The 23,266-nt window shown below is 42.8% G+C and overlaps 1 protein-coding gene across 5 annotated transcripts in view; it reads right to left on the bottom strand.

Annotated features, from left to right (window-relative positions):
• Window positions 1–23,266, bottom strand: part of diaph2 (diaphanous-related formin 2) — a 539,224-nt gene that overhangs the window by 219,836 nt on the left and 296,122 nt on the right. For all 5 annotated transcript variants that reach the window (XM_080774225.1, XM_080774228.1, XM_080774227.1 and 2 more), the window contains one exon: window positions 17,331–17,425. In XM_080774225.1, the coding sequence (XP_080630351.1) occupies window positions 17,331–17,425 (95 nt within the window). The remainder of the gene's footprint in view (window positions 1–17,330; window positions 17,426–23,266) is intronic.

Below are 23,266 nucleotides of genomic sequence, written 5' to 3'. Positions count from 1 at the left end.
CTGTGTCTACTGTACATACGCTTGACAGATTGTGATTTTCTTCTTTTAATAGATTTTTTTTCTTCTCCCGCGCTGCCGAGATGAAGAGAAACATGGGACTGTCTTCTCTCTGGCATGAGACCTCAGCAAGCTTCCTACCTGCCGGCACATGGTCACTGAAAGGCCATCAGTTACAATCAATACGAGTAGGCCTGTCACAAATACTAAACGCAATTATTTGAGATAATCGCCCTACAACCTGCAGACCGAGGCTTGACACAAGTTGACAGCTCTGAAAAGTTGTTTTGACGCAAATGAAAAAAACAGAGGTAGTCAAATAATAATTTTCCTTAATTTTGCAAGCCCATTTACATTATCACATCAATCCAGTAGTTATAGGCCAAAACATAAAGTGGCCTGTGGCCTGCCAAGTATTTCATTGTTATCATCATTATTTTAAATACTGTAACATACCGTAACATGTAAGCACAAACAGCACCTATAGACTGGGGACTCGGGAGGCATGCCCCGTGTTCAACAAATGACGGCCGGGCTACACCAGGCAATTTTGTGCGCGTTTACGCAAATACGCACACACGCGCTTTTAGGTCCAGTCCTATTTTAAGTGCGCCTACACGGGGCTCGTTTGTGTGGGTAAATGCGCGCAAAAGCTCGGCCGTGATACAGCAACTAAGCCCTCCAAAAAGCCAGGGAAAACCCTGATATTAAGATGTAGTGTTGGAGCTGCAAGAAAAGTGTGCGGGTTCTTATTCTGCAATGTGACACAATACAGTAGACCGCAAATAGAGGCAGAGTGCAGAGAGCAAACGTCAACCTGACCGGCTTCCTCGCCACGATGCGCTGCCTCCTTTCACCTTGCCATGGCAACAGCCTTTGTAGGCAGGCCTCGCAATACGCTTTTGTCCCGGGCCTTGCTTGTTATTATTGTTTATCTGTTTTGTCAATCATCCAGATTGCCACAATGCCCATCCATATGCATGGAGCCCTCATTACCTGTGGTAGACCATTGGCTGCAGGCTCTGGCGGTGCCCGTGCGTGCCAGGCTTTGTTCCCTGCTGTAACAACAGGTGACTGGAGCGGCCTTGGCACATTGGCGGGCATCATTTGCACGGCGTAAAGTGCACATGTGGGGCAGGACGATAAGTGTGGCCGTGCATCAGGCCCGTTGGATTAGTGCTTAAGCAGGAGAAACTGGGTCCCCCTTGAGCTTAATTGGGGGTTTATTTTGGCACACAACGAACAGCCCCCCCCTTTCTGCATCAAATGCTAATTTCACAATAAAATGTGAAATACATTATGCTGATTTACAGGAGGAAAGGAAGGGGGAAAAAAGAACATGCATGAAAAGATGCACAAAGCGAGGGCAGGAGAAGGGAACCGAGGCTGGGCTTGGTGTAGCACCAGATGATGGCTTCACAAAATGATGGTACCGCTTGTACTCTGATAATCACCACCCAGACCCAAAGGTACCGCTTGTACTCTGATCATCATCACCCCGCCAGGTGCTTTGACCGCAGGCCTGAAAATGGATGAACAACAGTGTAACAGTGATGTTTTTTCCACACACGTAGACAAAGATGGACACAACTGCGCACTCAGGCATACAGTGCGCACAGACATACTGTACACATACACTACACACACATACGAACGCTCACACGTGCCTCCTCACGTGCATGCACAACGCAACACAATTGCTAGATTTTGATTAAAGCACAGTCCACGCAGCATCAACTCGAGGCACAGTGATCACCGTGTTTCCATGACTGGTTGAATAGAACACTTGTTTTTTTCTGTTTATGCCCTCCAATTCAGCGTCTTTGTTTCAGTGACAGATGGTATATCACTGCTGTCAGACGCAGTCAGACAGCAGATTCTCCAAAAAAAATAATTTCTATTGCTGTTTTGTATGCAAGCTCCTCTTTCTGCAGCTTTGATTGACAGCCTCATCATGTGCCAAGGCCATATTAGGATAGTCCTTTCACAAAATGAGCCATATTGTAATCTGCGGTGGAGCCGGTTTTAACATGAATCTGCGCTTTTCATTTCCACCTTGAGGTGTCCGATTTCTTTCTGACAATATACTGTCTGTACACAGAGAGGAAAGAAGTCCGTCCGCACACAGCCTCAGCTCCACTGTGTTTATTGTATGAAAACAGACATTTCAATTCAGAGACACAACGTTTCGGCCGTAGCTGGCCTTCAACAGGTGGCAATGGTGTTGTCTGTACACTCTATGTCAGGTCCAATCCACCGTGACCTCAGCTTGGGTTAAGCTACAGTAGCAGGATCACTCCGTTTCTCCATCACGGATACCATCTATGTCCCTCTCTCCCTCGTACAGTTTCACACATTCCCCAGCTAAAAACAAGGAGAAGAAAAATACCAAAATGGAGCTGCTCAGGTGTGCATCTAAAATTTCCTTCATATTTTCTTTTGAAAGACAAATTTAATGTCACGGCATGTCTGTCACATTTCACATCCCCACCACTGACCCCCCCGCCTCTCTCTCTCTCTCTCTCTCTCTCTCTCTCTCTCTCTCTCATATGCACACACTCTCTCTCCTTCATATGTGCCTTTCTCGCTGCAGTTTAATGCGATTTTGGAATCTGTCACAGTTGGTTTGTCGCCTGTCAGTCTATTGCGGGAGCTTTGTTCTTAGTGAGTTCTGAGGTGTAGATGCCGTTCTGCTGGGAGATCCTTCTCAGCACCGATGTGTGATGTTCATTCTAATCTGAGCACACGTGAGAAGAAGAGACAGTGTTTATTAACCATTCGCACCGATTCGTTTTCCTCTAATCTTTAACCGCATTAACCCCAACGTCCCTTTTCTGGGGCGCACACATTAAAGGCACGTTAGTAAAGAGATGAAATTACTCAAGGTTTTGACAGTTAGTTTTTTGGACCACAACTCTTATATGAGACGATTTTAATTTTACTGCCACCTGCTGGACGCAAAGCCAACCTCAGACTGCCGAGGGCTGCAGGGGGCGATTTAGAGGGTGAACACACAGGACGGATATCCTGTTGTGGGCTAAATAAATAATGCTAAATAAATGGCGTCAATGCGAGGGAGCTAAAATATAGCCATCCTTGCTCTAGAAAGCGCCAATGTTTCCATCTAGACTACCGGATAATCAGCAAAGACCTCCGGACATCGCGCGTTTTATTCAAACCACGGAGAGCTCCGTAGATTAGGAGTTATTCAGCTTTTAGTCAGCCTGTATAATGGCATGCGGGTGAGGGCGAGATTGCGCAACCGGTCTAGGATCGCTAAAGAAGTTAAGGCCAAGCCAAAATAATAATGAAAAAAATAGAAATAAGCGATCCGGTTTGATATCAATAATAAAGCTTATCTGACGAATCAATCCGCCAGGAGCGGAAGGTAATTACATTCCTTATGGCGGAGCGTTCCGCCATAAGAAGTAAGTCTGTTAAGTTGTTTAATTGAATATACTAGACCTACTAGACCTATCTGTGTCCCTTTCATGTCCCTTTCATGCCTATTGTCTATGCTGATTTCTGTATCTGTCTGTCTGTGTCTCTTTTGATTCCATGTCGGGCATTGCCAAATATGGAGTCCAGGGCAGCCTATGACGTAATCTTTATCGATATGTTCTGTACACATCTGTCTCTTTTATGCCCATGTGTATGACTCTGTAGTCTGTACTGTCTGTACCCATTCATGCTCATGTGGAGTTCCATGATATCATCAGCATGTATATGCATATCAGTCAGATCGGCGATTCTGGACAACCAGATCTCCATATTTTCCTATACATATGGGCCTATCAGACTGTCAATATAAACAGTAGATTATGCTGGATGGACACGTCCATTCAACGTCAAACTCCATGTAACACTCATTGAAAACACATGTTCATGGTTCTGGTGGCTGAATTGTACTAATTAATGGAGAGACCTTCGTTTTTTCGATTAGTTATTTCATGGCATGGATGGATTTCATGGATTACATGCATGGATTCCTTGGCATCACATTGCAGAAAATATTAACATAATGAAATAACTAATCGGGGGGAAAAAGAAGGTCTATCCATTCATTAGAGAAGGACAATCAATATCAGCCACCAGAACCAAGGACATGTGTTTTTAATTAGTCTAACATGGTGTTGAAGTTGAATGGACTCACGCATAAAGGAGGCGGGCCTCTGATCAATATAACATCAAATATTTAAGAATTGAACCAACTTAAAAAATAAATCTGGGGTACACACAAAGGCTGGAATAGATGTGAAAATGACCCCAAGTAACCCAATTTAAATTTCAACAACCCAGCTTACTGCTGCCTGGGGCGCCCGGGGCCACACATTTTTAAGGCACAATATTGGTCTGATCCACACAAAACTTCCCACAAACACTGTTAAGGGGTCTGGCATTAGGGCCACATTGTACAACTCTCAGCTTACTGTGTGAGGGGCCACATTGTACAACTCTCAGCTTACTGTGTGAGGGGCCACCCTTGTACAACTCTCAGCTTAGTAGCTTACTGTGTGAGGGGCCACCCTTACAACTCTCAGCTTACTGTGTGAGGGTGTAACTCTTCAAATAGCCATAATGCCACAACAATTGTCATATTACAATAGATTTATTTTGTAGCTTGTAGACTATTTTAGCTACTTTTGTACAATACTTTAATGCAATGAAGTATAAAAGCATTAATTTATATAAGAAAAATCACACATGAAGTGAGGGGCGCTCTTATCGTCGTACATCATCCAATAAAAAATGTATACTTCTTCATGAATTAATTTGTCAACTTATGTTATTATATTTATGTTTAAAAAACCCCTCATCTTTTCACCATGATCATGTAAGATAACAAGTGAATTTATGTGATATATAATATATAAGCCCCGAGCTGAATTAAAACAGTTGCACTGTGTTAAGAAAAGCCGATTTGCTCAGACACATGATGTAAACTCTACATTCATTGTCAATGGGAATTTATTGTTTGTGTAAGTAAATCTACACTAATAGCTGAATATAGGAGTGGCTAGCGCCCCTCAAAAAATAAAGACATTTATTTAATTAAACAGCTAGAACTTTGACCTGTGACTGTGACCTAATGAACTACAAATGTCCAAACCATTTCGACATGGATCCCTTATGGATCACTGACGTGATACTGATGATGAGGTTGTGGGTGCGTGGGTGCGTACAGTACAGTACAATACAAAGTTAGTGATGAACTGTCCAGTGTGAGATTAGCCCTAGACAGACAGACAGACAGACAGAGATGGTATTATAGATTACTATCATTCTGCCTCAATGCCATAAAAACCTTTCCCCTCACAAGTCAAAGAGTAGGGTCAGAGCACCCATCAGGCCAATAGAGTAAGGGCAAAAGGCCACGTGAAATACAATGTTCTAAATAGCATTGCACCGGAGTTGTAAGTTGTAAAAAAAGAAGAAGAAGAAAAAATCATTCTGGAAGCAAATACTGTCTATTCAATCCAAGTTGGCCGTCTAGCCTTTGATTCGTCCTGGGGACCCAGTTGCCGCAGTTGATTGAAAAGGGGCCGCGGAATGAAGGGACACATAATACAGTCCAGCGGGTCCACTTGTCCCCAGGAGGAGGAAGGCTATTCTGGACACAGGCGACCACAGCGGACTCCAACAGATGAAAGCAGTAATAGATAGTGTTTGAAGGAAATTGAGGGACACTGTGGATCAACTGGACAAAAAAAGGAAAACGAATGAAGGGTCAAAGAGGGTATAGACGCCATGTTCTACAGTAGGCTACAATTCAACGGTATGGATGCCAAACAACGGAAATGTTTTTTGTCGTACAGCAAGAATAACTAATAATGTTGTTACCTTGTAGATTGGCTATTTAAACAAGCGTAAAACATGTTAACATGCCCAAAATAGGGACTCCAGGTTTAATCCATCTGTATCATTTTAGATTTTAGCTTTGGCTATTTAAAAATAGATCACAGTGTGTCACTTTGTGTACATCTGCTATTTTTTAACATTTGTGAAAATCTTGAAAGTGTGATAAAGTGTGAACTACTGATTTAGAAGGCATTTGAAAAAATGGGCCCCATGTCTTTGGAATGAAAAGAAAGTTCACTACACAATACACACCACATTTCCATGCTGAAGTCAGGCAGTTCAAGGTTACAGTAAGTACATGTGATCCATGTATCATTTATCGTATAATAAATACTGTGAATTCATGTTTCTCACTGTTAAGAAGGCAGCAAGGCCTCACGGTCTTGTTTATTCATTATGGTTCCGTGCGTTGAAATACAGGACACACTGCCGTCGACTTTCTCTTCCACTTTGATACTAGGTTTCGCTAGCGCATCTGTGCGCAACGTAGGCCAACGCTAATTACACATGAATCGCAGTGGTGCAGGGTTAGTCATTAGCCTTTCCTTTTGAAAAGGAGATGGGGTAATATAAAATACATTGGCTGACATTAAACATTAAGAAGCCACTCTGATATTCCACAAAACAAGCCCCCAGGGCGGCATCATCCACTGACGAGGGTTAGCTTACCACACACACCAAAAACTGGCTGTGCTTAAAGATTTAGTGTTGACTCCATCTTATCTCCCCCAGCTAGATCAAGTGACTGGTGGGGGAAGCAGGAGGCTGGAAAGGCTCAGCAGCAGTCTGCATTATTATGGCCGTGTTTGTTCTTAAGCAGCCAATGAATGCAGTTCCTTTTATGTCCCTCGACGTGTAGACTATACATAATGCAAGCAGAGATAATCACACCGCAAAACATACAGGCTAGACGTCACAGACAAACATTCATTCAGATGTCTTGTCTAGCTGACGTCTTACTAGTTCATTCACACACTGCACAGTAAAATCTTGAGTGTAAATGTAAAAAGGTGGTGTAAGAAGTGATATATTTTTGTTCAAATAAGTGTAAAATAGCTGTCTATATTCCTATACATAGAAATAACTGCTATAAGAGTGTTTGCTCACCGTGATATAAGTCCTGAACATTTTCTGAAAAATCTGAGAACTACTGATTTAGAAGGAATTTGTAGAATCAGTCTAAGGTCTTAATGGGTTAAAATTAATATGTCATCACTCACATCACATCCAGCATTTCTCATGAATTTCATACGTCTAGCTGCATCATTTTTCATGAGATTTAAGCAGGGGCTGGGGGGGAGGGGGGGATCTCATATGAGTGGAAATACGTCATTTTCTCAACAGAAAGATCATGGTGCACGAGAAAAAGAAATAAAAAAATCCGCCTTCAAAGCATCCCACCAATCACTGTACATTCTTATATTCTTTGTGAGAGCACGCATTAGCTTTGATGCGCCGAGGTCGCTTTAGTGACGAGTCTTTGATGTGACAGGGTTAATTTAGAAATGGGCCATAATTGGACATTACAGGGTCTCCGGGTCTGCAAAACTATATATATAGTGCACGAGGGGGCTGTGGCCTGCTTTTTGCAACGATGTGGGGAGTAAAGCTGATTAGGCCTCAAAAGACTGAGCTTGCCCAGGGGGCATTAGGGGAAGCTATCCATGTACTGAACCAACTTTAAGGAGCTGCCTGCCTGCCATCCATGCATTCATCCTCCAGTTACTCCAGCAGGAAACATCACAGGAAGAAAAATACAAATCCTCAAAAAAGAAATGTGTCAAGAGACGAGGAATGACACAGTCAGCATAGAGAGTGCATTGGAATTAGCATAATTGTATTATGGTAAAAAGGTTGTCTTTTTAAGTCAAGTAAAAGTATCAATACTGTAGATAATACTCTGTTACAAGTAAAAGTCCTGTTTTTTAAATGTAGGCCTACTCAAAATGTACTTCAATCCAAATATACTTAAAGCACCAAAATAAAAGTTGTCATTGTGCAGAATGTCAATTTCACAACTTCAAAATGTAAAAAAAGAAGATTACGTTACTACGCATTGTGCGCTTGTAGATCAGCTATTTCCAAAATAGGGCTGAAGTGGATAATGTATGTTTTGTAATAAGAATAATCTACAAAATAACTAGTAACTAAGGTACATCGGCAGCTAAATAATTGATACTTAACCCATTAAAACCGGGAAAGCCATTTAAGTGGTTTTAGCTAAAAAGGCATTTTTTTAATATACTTTGGCTATTAAAAATAGAAAATATACTAAACAAACTTGTAGATCTGGCTTTTTTAACTGTAACAATTTGTGAAAATCTTTGAATATATATTTTATATATATATATATATATATATATATATATATATATATTATTATACAGTGAACATGTTTAACTCCAATCGATCCATGACAATTGTCCATGACATTAACCCTAGAACACTAAACGTGGGTAATTTTCACCCGGACGATTATATTTTTGCAATTTTCATAATGTTGCTGATGTCTGAGGTGGGTGGGTCTTTCAGTACCTCCATGATGCTCAGTGACATCATAGAAGGTAGGTTTGTTCCCCTGCCCACATCCCTGGTATTTTCTACAGGCAGGTGTTCGGGTGAATTTCACCCGTGTTTAGTGATAGTGTGATAGAGAAAAGATCCCATACACCCACAATGGACTTTTTTATTCACTGGCCAATTCTCACATGTCTTAGAAATGGGTGGACCAAATGAGAAGTTCCTAACTTAATTTCTCTTTTTTTTAGGAATATTTAAAAAATAATATGCATATTTTTCACCAATTTTGACCCCCCCATGATAGGGCAAAAGTCATGATGAAATGTTGAAGAACAGTAGCTCAAGTTGCCATGTATTGCTGTACTGCAATATATTTTGATGAGAAATATTTTTATGGAATATTTTACATGTTTAGTGATGGTGTAACAAAAAATAAGTGTTCTAGGGTAAAAAAAAAAGGTTTGCGAACCACGTACTGCTGTAGCAACAACACGTCCATGTGATGTGGTCATTCAGTGTCATGGACTTAAGGCAATGTTTTTGGGACAAAAAGGTCATGTGCTCATGCATGGATAAGTTGTGCTGCAGGAGACTAAAATCCTATTTTCTCAAAGTCATGGTAACACTGTAAGCTACAGTAAAAAGTTGCACATTTCGAAAGCAGTATCGTGCAATATTTGTCAAAAAAATGCTGCACGGTAGAAAACAGAAACACCCACAGAATTATGCATATTGGAAATAGTTTAAAATATGACAGACCTTATAACTCAACAATGCTTTCGTTTAATACTAATTCACACAAAAGTCACTGTAATACCATTGAGCGGGTAGCGAAAGATCACAAACAGTGTTCGTGCTATTCAAAAAGCTCCACTTGTTGCAAATAAAGAACTTTACGTTTAAGGTTAGGCACTTCATTATCAGTTTAGCATATCAGTCATGACAGCTTCCAGCATAACATAAAGTTAAGTTGCACATGACTATTACAAACGCTAACGAATGCTTTGATTTAATAAACACTAGTGATGTGTTGTACTGCGGTCAAGGCTAATAAGAAATGCAGATGACAGCTATCCTTTAACATAAACGCTGTCATCCATCAACATTCGAGCCAGAGTTATACTAAGCTGTGTGCGGGTGTCGTCGCGCATCAAAAATAGCACAAGTCCTGCACATGCGGCGGCATGTTGTGGTGACATGCCAATATTCTCTGTCCAATATTCAGTTACTACTCTGTCTCTGTCCAATATTCAGTTACTACTAATGCAGTTTGTCAACCAAGCCGCACAAATGTGAGATTATGAGCAAGCACGCACGGCACGCGCACAGTCACACACACACACACACACACACACACACACACACACACACACACACACACACACACACACACACACACACGGCGAGAGTCCTCTCCATTTACTCCGGTCTCTGGCGACCCTTCTTGTTCCGTGACAGCTGACACCCATCTCGCATAGGTCTTCCTTGGCTGTGGTGTTACCCCTGCCCTTCTCATCACCTCCTCATTGGTGATATGATATTACATCACATCCACACATCCTTATTTGTAGGTCGCTGTTGGGATGACCACTGACATACAGAGGCGTAGCTTGGTGGCCGTAGTGATGGCTTTGGACGACCAGATGTTCCGGAGCCATTGGAACACTCCTGCAGTTTTGCCGATTGTGTTTTTGAAATCTTTCTCCACAGCTCCTGTGCTAGAGATGTTACTTCCAAGATACGTGAAGTTGTCAACATACTCTATGTCATGTTGGCCTAGAGTGAGTGGTGGAAGGACTGCTATGGCCTTGGTCTTTTCTTGGCTTATCCGCAGGCCCACTTTATCCCCGTGCTCATTGAGGTTGTTGGTTCTTATTGGTTAAGTATGTATAAAGAAAGCTCTTACATTTGGCCAAATGAGGCGCAGAGTCTACGTAATTTATTATTGTTCGTTCACATTTCGCAATTTCAGGCTTTTCATGGCCAGAGGTGCTTCTGTCTTGCATCCTACAGCTCATGTCGAGCGAAGAATAGAAATGTGCAAAGAGACGTATAGACCTTGCAGACCCTCTCCACCTCCATAACCTTCAGGCCTCAGCTCACAGTGCCCAGTGCACAACAGTTTATTTTATTTGTAAGAGTGGATGGATTGTATTATATGTGCAGTGAATAAAGGCAGAAGGGGGAGGGGTTCTTAGAGGCAACAGGCAATAGGAGACCTGCTGATCTCCATGCGTCTAGCGAGGGTGCTGCTCAAAAGGCGTGGGGGGGTCTGGAGGGCCTATTTGGGCACCGAGCTGAGGCCAAACACAATGAGAGCAGACCCCTGAAGCCCTGAGCGCACGTGCCTGTCCCGCTCTCCACACAACGCATGACCGAAAGGACCCTCACGTCATGCACTGCCGCTGTGCCGAGCCAACAATAAGCCACGAAGGGCTTTGTCAGACCTGTCAGCCCGTCTGAAGCAGACCCGTCGCTTCGGAGGCCTAGCGTAGTTTCTTTTTCTTTCTCACTGAGCCAACGGTCATTATTGTTTTCCATTGTCCACCTTTTCATCTCATTGTTATGAAGGGTATTGTGGCCGGGGGTGGCTCTGATGTACGCTTTGCATATGATCAGTTTGACCTTGCATCTTAAACCTGACCTCTGGTGACCATGCCTAAGCCTGCCAATAGATTAATATTGCAGCTGGCTGAGAATAAAATCTTGCAGGCACACACACACACACACAGGCACACACCCAAACATGCGAGCGAAGACACAGTGCGCGCATGCGAGCGCACACAATATGAACCCCATGCATAATGTTAGATTCTTGTGCAGATCTCGGTCGGATGACAAATGACATGGCTGTGCAGAGAGAGGTGGAGAGAGAGGATAATTGACACTGTCTGTCTGTGTGCACGTCTGTCTGTGTGTGTGCACAGCAGCAGTGGGCATGGATGTGAAAACAAATGTGTGAGTGTGCGGGGGTCGTTGAACGGGTACTGGTGGCTGGGATGGATGGTGAGGGCCGGGGGCCTGTCTGCTGCCGTTGGGAGATGTGTACATCATCTTGGAGGCGCTGATGGGCCCTAATGCAGAATAAGGAGAGCCAATCAACTCCAATCTATCCGCTCTGGTGCGGTGACACATTGTAGGGCAGCGTCAAGGCCAGCGTGGCTGCCACATTCCGCTGACAAATCATTACATTAGACGTGTCGACGGAGTGGGACGGTGATAAGATGGAGCAGTGTTTCATATACATTAAGAGTCCTCGCTTCCTTCCCTAATTCATTCCTCCCTTCGCTCCGCCCTTCCCTCCGTTCGTTTTTTTTTTGTGTACACACAAAAATGCATGGCATAGAGAGAAAGGCTGTTCCCTCTGTGTAGACTGCCTGTAGGCTGTCTTAATTGCTTATATCAGATCTCTGGCTCTCACTACGTTCCTTCATAAGAGCTGTGTGCAGGCAATGAATGCCACATTACATGGCATATTTGTATGACATAATTGACATTATCCGCATGAACCACGGGCCGTCTACATCTCTTGACAACACATCTACAGTGAGATTTTAGCTTCCGTCACTAGCTCCCATGGTGTGTAGTCATTGAAAATATGCTGTGCACTTGCACGTGCGCGGGGTCTTTAGTGGTTTTAGGGCTCATACTGGGATAAAGTCATAAAGAACAATGTTCTGAGCTTACTAACATTAATTGATTAACCATTGCCAATGGTTAATCAATGGATCGACAGCTAGAATACGGCCGTGACCTTTAGCAGAACATTGCCGATTAACACTTCCGTTTTAAATTACCATAACACGGCTCTTCTTCTTTGCTTATTTGGTGCATTTCACTGGCACAGGCCACTATGGTAACCCGCGTTCAGGGAGTTAAATGACAACGAAGGTTCGTGTTTTAGGTTGTTATTAGAGAATGTAAAATATGAGTGTTATTTAATTATTATTTTTTTCATTTGCTGCTTTCTTTCGTTTTAGTGACTATGTTTGACTTGGGTGCGGGGGCATTCGAACATGGGGCCAAATTCTCTACAAAATTGTATAGCAATTTCCTTTTTATTATTTGCTATAATCCTACTAGACCCCATAAAATTACATCTGGCCACAAAAGATTACGGGATCTATTGAATGTGAAGGGGGAGGTGACAAACTAACATATTATTGAGCCTACAACACAGTATGGCATCCCCCTAGTACCCCCTTCATGTTCAGTAGATCCTGTGATCTTTTGTGGCCAGATGTAATTTCCTGGGGTCTAGTAGGAGGACTATAGTAAGTTGTAAGTTGTTAAATAATGTTCGCCCCATGTTCGAATGCCCCACCTCCCTGCCAACAATAGCTAAAACCGCTAAAACGAAAGAAAGCATAAAGCAGCAAATGAAAAACAATTAACACTCATCTTTTACGTTCTCTAATAACCTAAAACATGAACCTTGGTTGATAAAAACCAAAGTTGTCCTGTAAAGATCCCCTAGAGGACTCGGTCAGAGAAGTATATATAGGTCGTCTTTGTCTACAAAAAATATAACACAGTGAGAAAGAAACTAATGGCGATGCTTATCACACCATTAGAATTTATTTAGAGAGTAGGGGCCTACTTGCTCCCTCTAAATTGAGCCATGCAATTTGACAAAATGTCTTCATAATTTTGCACAGTTTATTACATAAATAGGCTTCTTACTATAATACTATTGCCAAACCTCAATTGATGTCTGACTTCACCAAGGACAAGACAGTCACAATAAATTAAACATGTACCATTATGCAGCTGCCACTCTCTTTCTATGCTCAGTGATTAACCCATTCAAAACGGGAACCCCTTTTGGTGTTTTAAGCATTATGTAATACTTTAGCTATTGAAAAATAGCAGATCTACAAGATTGTAGGTCTGCTATTTTTGAAAAATCGTGAACATGCGGCGCAAAACTTTCAGAGCGAACTCAAATCTTTGCTTCTGGGGGTCCCTGGAACAACATATTTTCAGATGGGGGTCGGCAGCCAAATACAGATCATTCTGGGGGTCCTTGACATGACATATTGAGCACCACTGATATAGAAACATAGGTATTTCAGAAAACTGTCAAAACATCAGGCCTATGGGTTAAGAGAAGGTCAAATCACGTGCCAAGTGCAATTATTCATAATATGAATAATTGCACTTGGCAGTGCATGAAATAAAAATATTATTTCATGCATATTGACAATATGTCTAAACCGTACAGCATGATGAAACATCATATAGGTACGTTATATTTTACATTTTTGCAAAAATTAACGTTCCATAGATGAATAAATGAATAATTGAGATCAAATTCCTTCGGAAAAATAATATGTCATTAACCATTAACCCAATGAACCCTATACTGACAACTGTATGCGGCCGCTAGAGGCAGGATCAACGCGATACTGGTGACGTGTTGAAGCGCTGCCACAGTGCAAATGTAAACACAACCTAACAAGACTACAACTCGAAATTATTACGGAGATATCATAATTCTTTGCCCCGCTGCTTCCGGTTTATCGTTTCTGCTTGAGAGAGCCCAGATCCAATACTGCCGCAATCTGGCGGAGTCAGGTTATATGGCAGCCCCCCATCCTGTGGAAGTCTCTCCCAATCCAGATTCGCCATGTGCTCCAACAATGGCTGCCTTGAAAAGACACCTATAGTATTCTCACAGGCGTATGGCAAATAGTTGTTGTTTTGTTTGGTTTGTTCGGCGGTTGATTTTTCCACAGGTTTTCATGTAAAGCGTCCTTGGGTTCATGAAAGGCGCCATATAAATTCAAGCTATTATTAGTGTCAAAGTCAGGTCAGTCGTGCAAGACAGGCTTATAGAAGTGAGTCGTTTTTCAATATTCTTCCACAATGCTGTGGCATTGAGGTGGCTGGGAGGTCAATGCCAGCGCGCCTCCCTCCCTACCCTCTGACTGTCAACGTCTCCTTGAGTACTGAGAGATGCTCTTCTCACTGTGACCCCAGGACCATGGGGGCGGGGGGGTGCGAGCGAGCCGAAGAGAGAATGATACACAAATCACAGGCAATATCTTCGGGAACACCTAGTACACCTATCGCAGCGCTCGCCACTCACCACCACCCTCCATTTTTCCCCCCATGCAGTCTAAATGCGCCTCATTATCATCATCGCAATCACCCACTCGTCATAACAATAACAGAAGGGTGTACTTTTTTTATTGCCCTGGCAGACACATTCCCGCAGTCTGTGTTTGTGTGCAATTGCCCGTGTGGATGAATGGTGATTGGCGTGTGGCTGCAAGTGGGTGGTGTGATTTGATTAATGGGCATGAGTGGAGACGAGCATTGTGCAGATGGAGAGTGTGCCCGAGGCTGGGTCGCCCTGCGGGGGTGCCTCTGCTCCCCTGCCAGGCCCCTGTATTGTTTCAACTGTACTCCTAGAAGCACCGTTGATTTGGACAGCACATTTTGATCTTAGTTTTAGTCATAGCCTCTTGAATGGTTTTCATTTAGTTTTAGTCACATTTTAGTCACCTGGAACGTTTTAGTGTACAACATATCATAAGATTTTAGTCGATGCATTTTGATGCCTCGATGCCATGGTAATGGCTGATTTGACACTTGCTGATAATATAGCCGATGTGCAACGCGTGTGTGCGACGCGTTGTGAGCTTGTAGGTCTGCTATTTTCAGCATGCAACCAAGTGTAAAATTACATTTATTCACTAACATTTTAGTCTAGTTTTTATTTGTTTTTATTTGCAATTATGCAGACGGTGTGCCACGGTTGTCTGACGTCCCTCTTTTGAGCATGCCATTACATCAGACATACAAGCTCACAACATGTTGTGTTATCCGTATCTTAGATTTACTTGTTCACTGTATAATTAAAGTTCTTTTCATATTGAAGTTTAATATTTAGCTACATAAAACGAAAAACCTTTTTGAAAATCGGTGGGCCAGGACTCTGGCATCTATACTTCTAATACCATTTTCCACCCAGACAGATCATTACATCTTGTTCTATGTGGGCCATGTGTGGGTGATGGAGAGTCTTTGGACAATGGAGAAGGTCCACCGGAACAATTTGGTCAAGGACACCCTAGCCTCGGAAACCCAGACGTTTTTATTTCCAGGGAGAAAAAAAAAGTCTGGGGCCGAGTCCAATTATTTTCGGCATACAGTTGCGCAAACGTCGCTCACTCTCCGTTGATTTCTGATCGTCTGCACCTTTGTTGCATCTAATTAATTAGTCTCATGTCCAGCAGCTGCGCCTAGTTTCTCCTGGCGGATCCTGCCGGGAGCTGCCTATGCCATAAAAAGCATAGGTGAGTCCCAGTCTAAGGGCACCCTGACGTGGTTGTTGTTTGAGATCAGGTACTGTACTCAAACAGCATGCTCGCACCAGCCTGATGCACCTATATACTCTTATCCACTGTGCTGTTTGCAACAAGAAAATTAAGTGCAGGGGGTTTGGGGAAACGGTTGCGCTACTGGCAGATAAAGGTATCTCACTTCACCTGAGGTACGGCTGAAGGTGGGGAAAGGGCAACATGTTCACTTTCTTTCCCTCCTCCTCCACAAAGCAGCGGGGGGTCCAGCACGACTCGCGGTGTACCCTGTACTCTGCCAGATTTCCACCCAATTAAAGGTTATCAGGGCTCAAAATAAAAGTCCTGCAGGGCTGCTAGCCTCGGAACCCTCTAAATATATATGGCCTCACCAGGCTTTACTACTGTCTGAGAGTTAGAGAGAGAAAGTAGACTGGCTTCTGTGCATGTGTTTTTTGATAAGCTATGAAAAAAAAGAGGGGACAACGGTACAAATCACTGCAAGGGCCTTATCTTCAATGCGGTTTTCTTTTGCAAAATAGGATAGATCTCCTGAATCAAAAGGCTTGGGGCACAACGCACCTGAACAATGTCTCCTAGCGGTTTGGCACACGCATGCACACCCTGAGACACACACACACACACACACACACACACACACACACACACACACACACACACACACACACACACGATACACACACGATACACACACACACACACGATACAAGGAGAGGCTGCCAAGATGATATTGAAATCCAGTCCTCTTTCATTCACTCATCACTTCACAAATGAATGTGAGAGACAAAAAGACAACAGGACTGCAGGAGACGTCAGATAAAAGGATAGGGCGGGCAAAGTCAGCGCCGATTGGGGCTCAGCGCTGCCAAAGCGATGCATCGTCACCTCAAACGACTGGCCCCCCCATTTGCAATTACTGCTTTCTCCAACACAGAGAAAAACTGAAAACAATGACTAAACGGGGAGCCTCGGGGAAGATCATCAATCATAGTTTAAGACAAAAGGCTGGAGGAAAAAAGGGTGGAACAGAAGAGACTTCATGCCAAGCCATGTCCCACACCATCTATTATGAGAGGATGAATGGGTGGTCTCCGTGGTCCCAGTGAGAATGAGGTGACAACCAGCTCGTGCCAAAGGACTCAATGCAAAGCTTCAAATGGGGTCACCAGGCTACGCACCAGACACAGCAAACAAATGAATGGTGCAGCCAAATGTATTCTGCACATGCCTGTGCAAGACGTGAGAGCAACACGCGTAAAACAAAAGCACACGCAAAGTTGATATATTTGGGCTCGCACAAGAGCACGGCTGCACGCTCGAATGCAGCATGTGAACGTCAACTCAACCATTGTTTATAAAGCACAACAGCGACCAAAGGTCGACCAAAGTGCTGTACAAGGTCAGAATAAAGGAACAAGACAGACAAAGAAAAGCAGATTAAGTCAAGAAGACAAAAAGAGACATAACAAATAATGTTACAAACAGCATTGCAGAGTTATACAATTTCACAATCAAACAGTGTCAAAGGCCACAGTGGAAGACGATGTGTCTTCAATAAAGAATTAAAGGCTATCAGAAAACAAAACAAAAAGAACGACGAACAGACAACACGGACATCAGTCTCACCTGGATGAGTGATTCGCTGAGTCGTTCCTCGTCTACCTGCAGCACTATGTCCCGAATCTCTTCATAAGGCAGCCGGAACGAGCCCAGGAAAATTGCTGTTGTGATGGAAAAGGGAAGAGAGAGTCATTTCCCCTCTTATTTTCTGCTTTTTTTTGTATTACTGCAGGGTTCAAAGCGACATTTCAGCACTCATCGCTCCCTCAGACAAAATGACCACAGACCTAACTTGTCACTTTGAAAAAGTAATACACTTTCTGCCCCCAATAGGATTGCCTGTGTCATCCTGACAGGAATTGGGAGAGAACACATCAAGGTTTACCGGTAACAATGAGTGCAAAAAGTAATACAATTTCTAAAAAAGAAAATACGACGGGCATCGTGTGAATATCTGATGTCATATTGATGATATGGAGGGACGGTGGATCTGCTATTATGAATATACAATTCATAAAATGTGAAAAATATCAGGGGATCGACTTCCTTCGTTGGCCTACTTACATCGTACACAAGAACGAGGGGCTGAATTTGTGAAATTACCACACACACACACACACACACACACACACACACACACACACACACACACACACACTGCTCATTCAATGCTATTTCTTTATTTTCAATTTTCTACATTGTAGATTGATACGGTACTGTACGCTACAGCTAAATTATGAAGAAAAAAAAACAGAATTTTATATAATTTATATTATTAGCCACCATTTGCTTATTCTGTATTCTTTGCATTCTCTCAATCAGCTTCATGAAGTATAGGCTACCTCTGGAACAGCTCCCAGAGGTGTTGAGCGCACGTATATCGTATAAGTCCGAGCATAGACATGGTAACGCCCCGTCTGCCTCTGATTGGCCTACGACACTGCCGCTCTTGCCTGTCCTCCTTGTTTATGCCTGTTGCTTTGATTGAAAAATTGATTGAACACGTAGGCCTGTGTACTATGATTTGATTTGGTTCTAAATTAAAGTGTTGATTAGCTGTAATTATAGTAAACTAATACTATTATACTAATAAAGATCAAGGGAAAATATACTTTTTTACAGTACAATAATGTTTAAGTTTACACATGTACACAAATAAACAGGCCAATGGCATAAACAATATTTGTTTGCCTCTTCTACAAAAATAAAAGTTACTGTCACGCGCGCCAAGCTGTCATTCTCTTATTATATAGCCTATCGTACTTACAGTATATTATTTATTTATTTCCCACCACAGAGTAACCTCGCGCAGCAGGCTATCCAGCATTTATCTTCCACCTCGGAGACACCGGCTGTGTCGGTAGGCCAATCAGAGGCAGGCGGGGCGTTACCATGTCTATGCTCGGAAGTAGAGAAGATATTTGCGTTGATCGCTCATGTCTGCTTCGCCTTCACTGCGGTCATTAGGCTCTATGCGGCAGCCATTTTGGCATGACATTGGGTCTCTTATTACTTCCTTCACAGGTGTTACCAATGATACACAACCTTGACCATTTAGTGTAGCAGAGTATTACCAGCAGTGCGCCAACATGCATACTGTAGCAGCACCCTGCCTCTATCGCCAGTTGTGAAGCAAGTAAGGAAGTGGCCTAATGTCTTGCCAATATGGCTGCCGTGCATAACAACTAGGTGGGGGGATTTTGGAGCCAGCTCCACTGATGCAGCATTCCATCTGAATTCGGACATGACTGCAATGAAAGCCAGAGACCAAACATATGCTCTGAATTTCTAAAATCAAAGCTTGCCAATTAAGCGCTTCGACAGTGATCTCCAAGCTAACCTAAAAAAAACTAAGAAACAAGGAAACCATGCCATGATGACCAAATCGGCAAAAAGAAACTATCAATGATAAAGAAACTTTATCAATGCAGAGGAAAACCAAAACAATGCTCAGGAGCTCTGGGAGCTACTCAACAACCAACTAGGCTGCGGTCAGAAACTGACAACCAGGTTTCACAAACATAAACTATAATGTTCTATGGCAGTGTATGGGACTGCCACTTAACATCAAGATAAACCGCAGCCAATGGAGACAGAGTCGAAGGTGGAATTGACTGTTTACTTCATGACAAAGCGGTGAAAACTGCAAAAATAATAAAACAATACATTCAGAGTTGTTCTTAATTGACAGCATTCCAATCATTTCACAACTAAATAAACCCAGGTAATTAACAATCATACACACACACTAGCTAAACCACATACACTCATCAGTGTTGATTAGTAGGATGACATACACCTGAGGCTAGGCTATGTTATGTTCTGCAGACAACAGTAAACATTTGTCAAAAACGTTTCCAAATACAAAATAAACATAACAAAATACCACAAAATTGTACAGAAAGTTAGCATATCTAACATCAACTGCAACTTACAGCATTGCCTCTCAAAAGCTTCCAAGTTGGTAGATGTTTTCTTTTCTTAGGCTTACAGCTCTGAACAGTGTGTGTTTACTCTCTGCACTGCTGCATCAAAGATGGTGCTCACAGGAAGTGACTCTCATTATATACTGATTTCTTCAAAATAAAAGCACATGTACACAGGATGACAATAAAGTAGTTGCAGGCTTTTCTAAAGCGGACAGAAATACCAGCATTGCTTAGAATTGCCTTAAAGGCAAGACATAAACATCAAATTGAACGACACTCTCATCACTGACAAGCTTGATGTGGCCAACTACTTAACCCATTTAGGCCTGGCGTCGAAGGCCCTTAAAACAAGGCTCAAGACTTCCCAAAAGAAACTGCAGGCTACTACTTGGCCTCACTTCCCGAATCCACCTCACCCCTGCCCATTTTGACAGGATGGAATGGCTTAGGGTTGATGACAGAGTACAGCATCTTGCAATGGGTCTGGTCCACACGATTTGATACACCACTAAGGTATCCTACCTGTATAAATATGTACTTCCCACAACACCAGAGGGAGTTCAACAAACCATGTGCAACCCAGATTAGGCACAAACAAGGGACTAAATTAATTTCGCCCCAATGCCAACAAAATGTGGAACGCCCTACCACTTTGTATTGAGTTGTGCTTTCATGTTAAATGTTTCAGCAAACTGTTAATAAATACTTCAATCAATCAATCAATCTCTATCACTCTCCTTCATGGTCAAATAGCCCGGAGATGTGTTTAGGCTCATTGTCCTTTTGAAAAACAAACAATGGTCCTGCTAAGCACAAACCAGGTGGGACGGCCTACTCCTTATAGACAGAGATATGGTATGGCACAATGTTGTCCAGGTGGGTAAACAAAAACATATGGAAGACTCACAGACTAAGAATATATGCACATGAAGTGATCTCTGCTCAAAGTGAAAAGTGCAAAAAAAGCAGTAAACGTTTTGGTCATAGGCCCTTCGTCAGTTCACTATGTCGACAACGGCAAGATAATGGAACATACCATTTTCTTTTTTGTTCACTTCCCTTTACACTAGCGGCCTTATTCTGAGCATGTCATAATAGGCGAACATTCAGCATTCATGTTGCAACGTGACACCCTGGGAGATAGTACCTACATTGGCTATTCTTTGCTGAGTATATATGGTGTACTGTACACTGTACAGGCAGGGGAAAGGAGAGGACGATGGAACCCTGAGGGACCCCAGTCAATTAAGTAATAATCAACCACTTCATTGCACTGCACATAACCCATCTACAAGCTGACAACGTGCCACAATGCTGATCTGTTGTTGAAAATATTTTAACAATTTCAGCTAAAATGACAAGCCCAGAATAGGGACGCCAGGTTGGAAGTGGATAATTAAGACTACACTTTCATTACAGTGTGGTACTGTAGCTTAGGTTGCCACCATGGCCTTCAGAGAGGCCTACGAACAGAAGGTTGGGAATGTGTGAAGACATATTTGGCAGGAAGAAAACGTGTGGTTCCTCGAGTGTGAATGAAACACCTTCTTGTATCTTTGTGACATAATCTCTCCAACACAATAATTGCCTGCTACAGTGGCAAGAAGTCCTTCATTGAATTATTTGATTTAGATTATGGCATTCGGGAAAAAAACAGTAGGCAGTCCCTGTAGAGCTACGGTGTTGTGTGTAAGTATCAAAGGAATGCTTTGGATGAAAAGGCCTAATATACTGTAGGAGGTTTATATATTGCAATGTTTGCTGTTGATCTTTCACTGATGCTGGCTGACAGTCCCACAGTGTGCTCTCCGAAAACTGTTTACTTGTTTAGTACTTGCAAATATACTGCTACATTTTAATGAGGCATTAGATTTCAGCTCATCTTGCAGCCATTTCATTAGCATACCTGACACGTCTACGACTTTGTTGGGAGAAGTTTCTGTCTCTAGTTTTTGTACATGACAGATGCGATCAATTATACATTGAAATTCACAGTTTTACCAAGCTGCCAATGCATTTATAATATTCATGAGATTTCCTGACTCTGTCTGGACACTTTCCCTTAAGGAAATGAAAGGGCAAGTGCATACATAAACTTTGATCCGTTTAACAATCACACATTGCATTCATGTCAGTCACATTCACAGTCACTTAAATAACCATACTGGCGGTCTGACATGTTTATCCAATCGACTATAACTCATGGTGTACATGACATTGTTTGATGCATTGCTCCGGTATATTGTTTACCAGACGGTAGCAGAGTGAACAGTCCACATTGCTTGGGTGAACAGGATTTTGATCCTTCTATAGTCTGGGCCTTCACCATCCTTCTGTGGGTGTAAAGGTCCTGCATGGCTGACAGCTCAGTGCTTCAGTGTTTTAACCACCCTCTGCAGAGAGAGCATCTGTAGTAGCCAGCGATGCAGCCAGTCAGGACACATGGTTACGGTTGGGAATCCTTTAGGGTTTTAATGATTCCGGTTCCTTAACAATTCCCTTAATAGTTCCCTTTAACGATTCCTATAGGGGGTTCCAAATGTTGTGTACAAAATGGAACGGTTCCATTTAGTTCTATTTGTCCAAAACTGTGACTTTTCAGGAATCTATTTAAAAAATAGCAAAAAATATATTTTATGTGTTGCTGTAAAAAAAGAAAAGCTCAAAAAGTTAAAACATTGAGATAAGAGGTTTCTGCGTGACAGCAACGATATATTTCTTTAATTTAAACTACACAATTCAGAAAACTTCATTCAGGATTTAGAAGCGATTTCTTTGAATCACCCTCAGGTCTAAGACTGCGCAGTAAGACGAGTCATTGACCGACTGCCTTGGCAATGTTGCCCCATGCACCTGATGTGACCAGTGGTGAACCATGGAGGAGCTTGACGCCCTGTGCGTGCACCGTCTCCACTGGCAGTCCTGTTGCACGTGTGAACAGGGGCGCGCTGCTCCCTGCAGCCTATAATCTTCTCATTTCTTTCGCTGACGTCAAGATGCAGGCTTGCTGTCCAGAGCTCCCACTTCCTCTCCGTATGCCGTCTCATCATTGTCAGCGATGCAGACTGATGACGGCGTTGTCGTCAGCAAACTTGGGAGTCATGGAGTTTGAGCTGCGTGTGGCCACTGGCCCAGCCATGGATGAAACGGCGGTGCGGGGGGGGGGGGGGGGGGGGGGGTGTCAGTGAGTCAGTGTGGAGGTGGTGACTGCCACCCTGGTGCCAATCCCCGCCACCTGGGGTCTGTGTCATGGACGTCCAGGATCTAGTCGCACAGGGCGGTATATGGAGTCCTTGATCTCAGAGCTTGGTGACGAGCTCAGAGGGAACAATGCGGAACGGTAGCCAATGAACTGCGTTCTCACATACCGTCTCTGTCGGGAGGGAAGCTTCAGGATATTTCAGGATAAAAAAAAACTGCAAAAGCAGCAGATCTAAAACCTTTGAGCTTGTAGATCTGGTACTTTTGATACGGCGTGTGACGCTAGTAATATGATCAAGTAGAGGCTGTTAATTGAAGAAACTAAAACTAAAACTAAAAACACAAAAAGTTTAAATATGGAGATAAGAGGTC

The sequence above is a fragment of the Protomyctophum bolini genome (genome assembly GCF_963924005.1).
Source record: "Protomyctophum bolini genome assembly, chromosome: 10".
Lineage (NCBI taxonomy): Eukaryota > Metazoa > Chordata > Actinopteri > Myctophiformes > Myctophidae > Protomyctophum > Protomyctophum bolini.
Note: the sequence above shows the minus strand (reverse complement) of the source record. Positions and strands in the feature narration are given on the sequence as shown.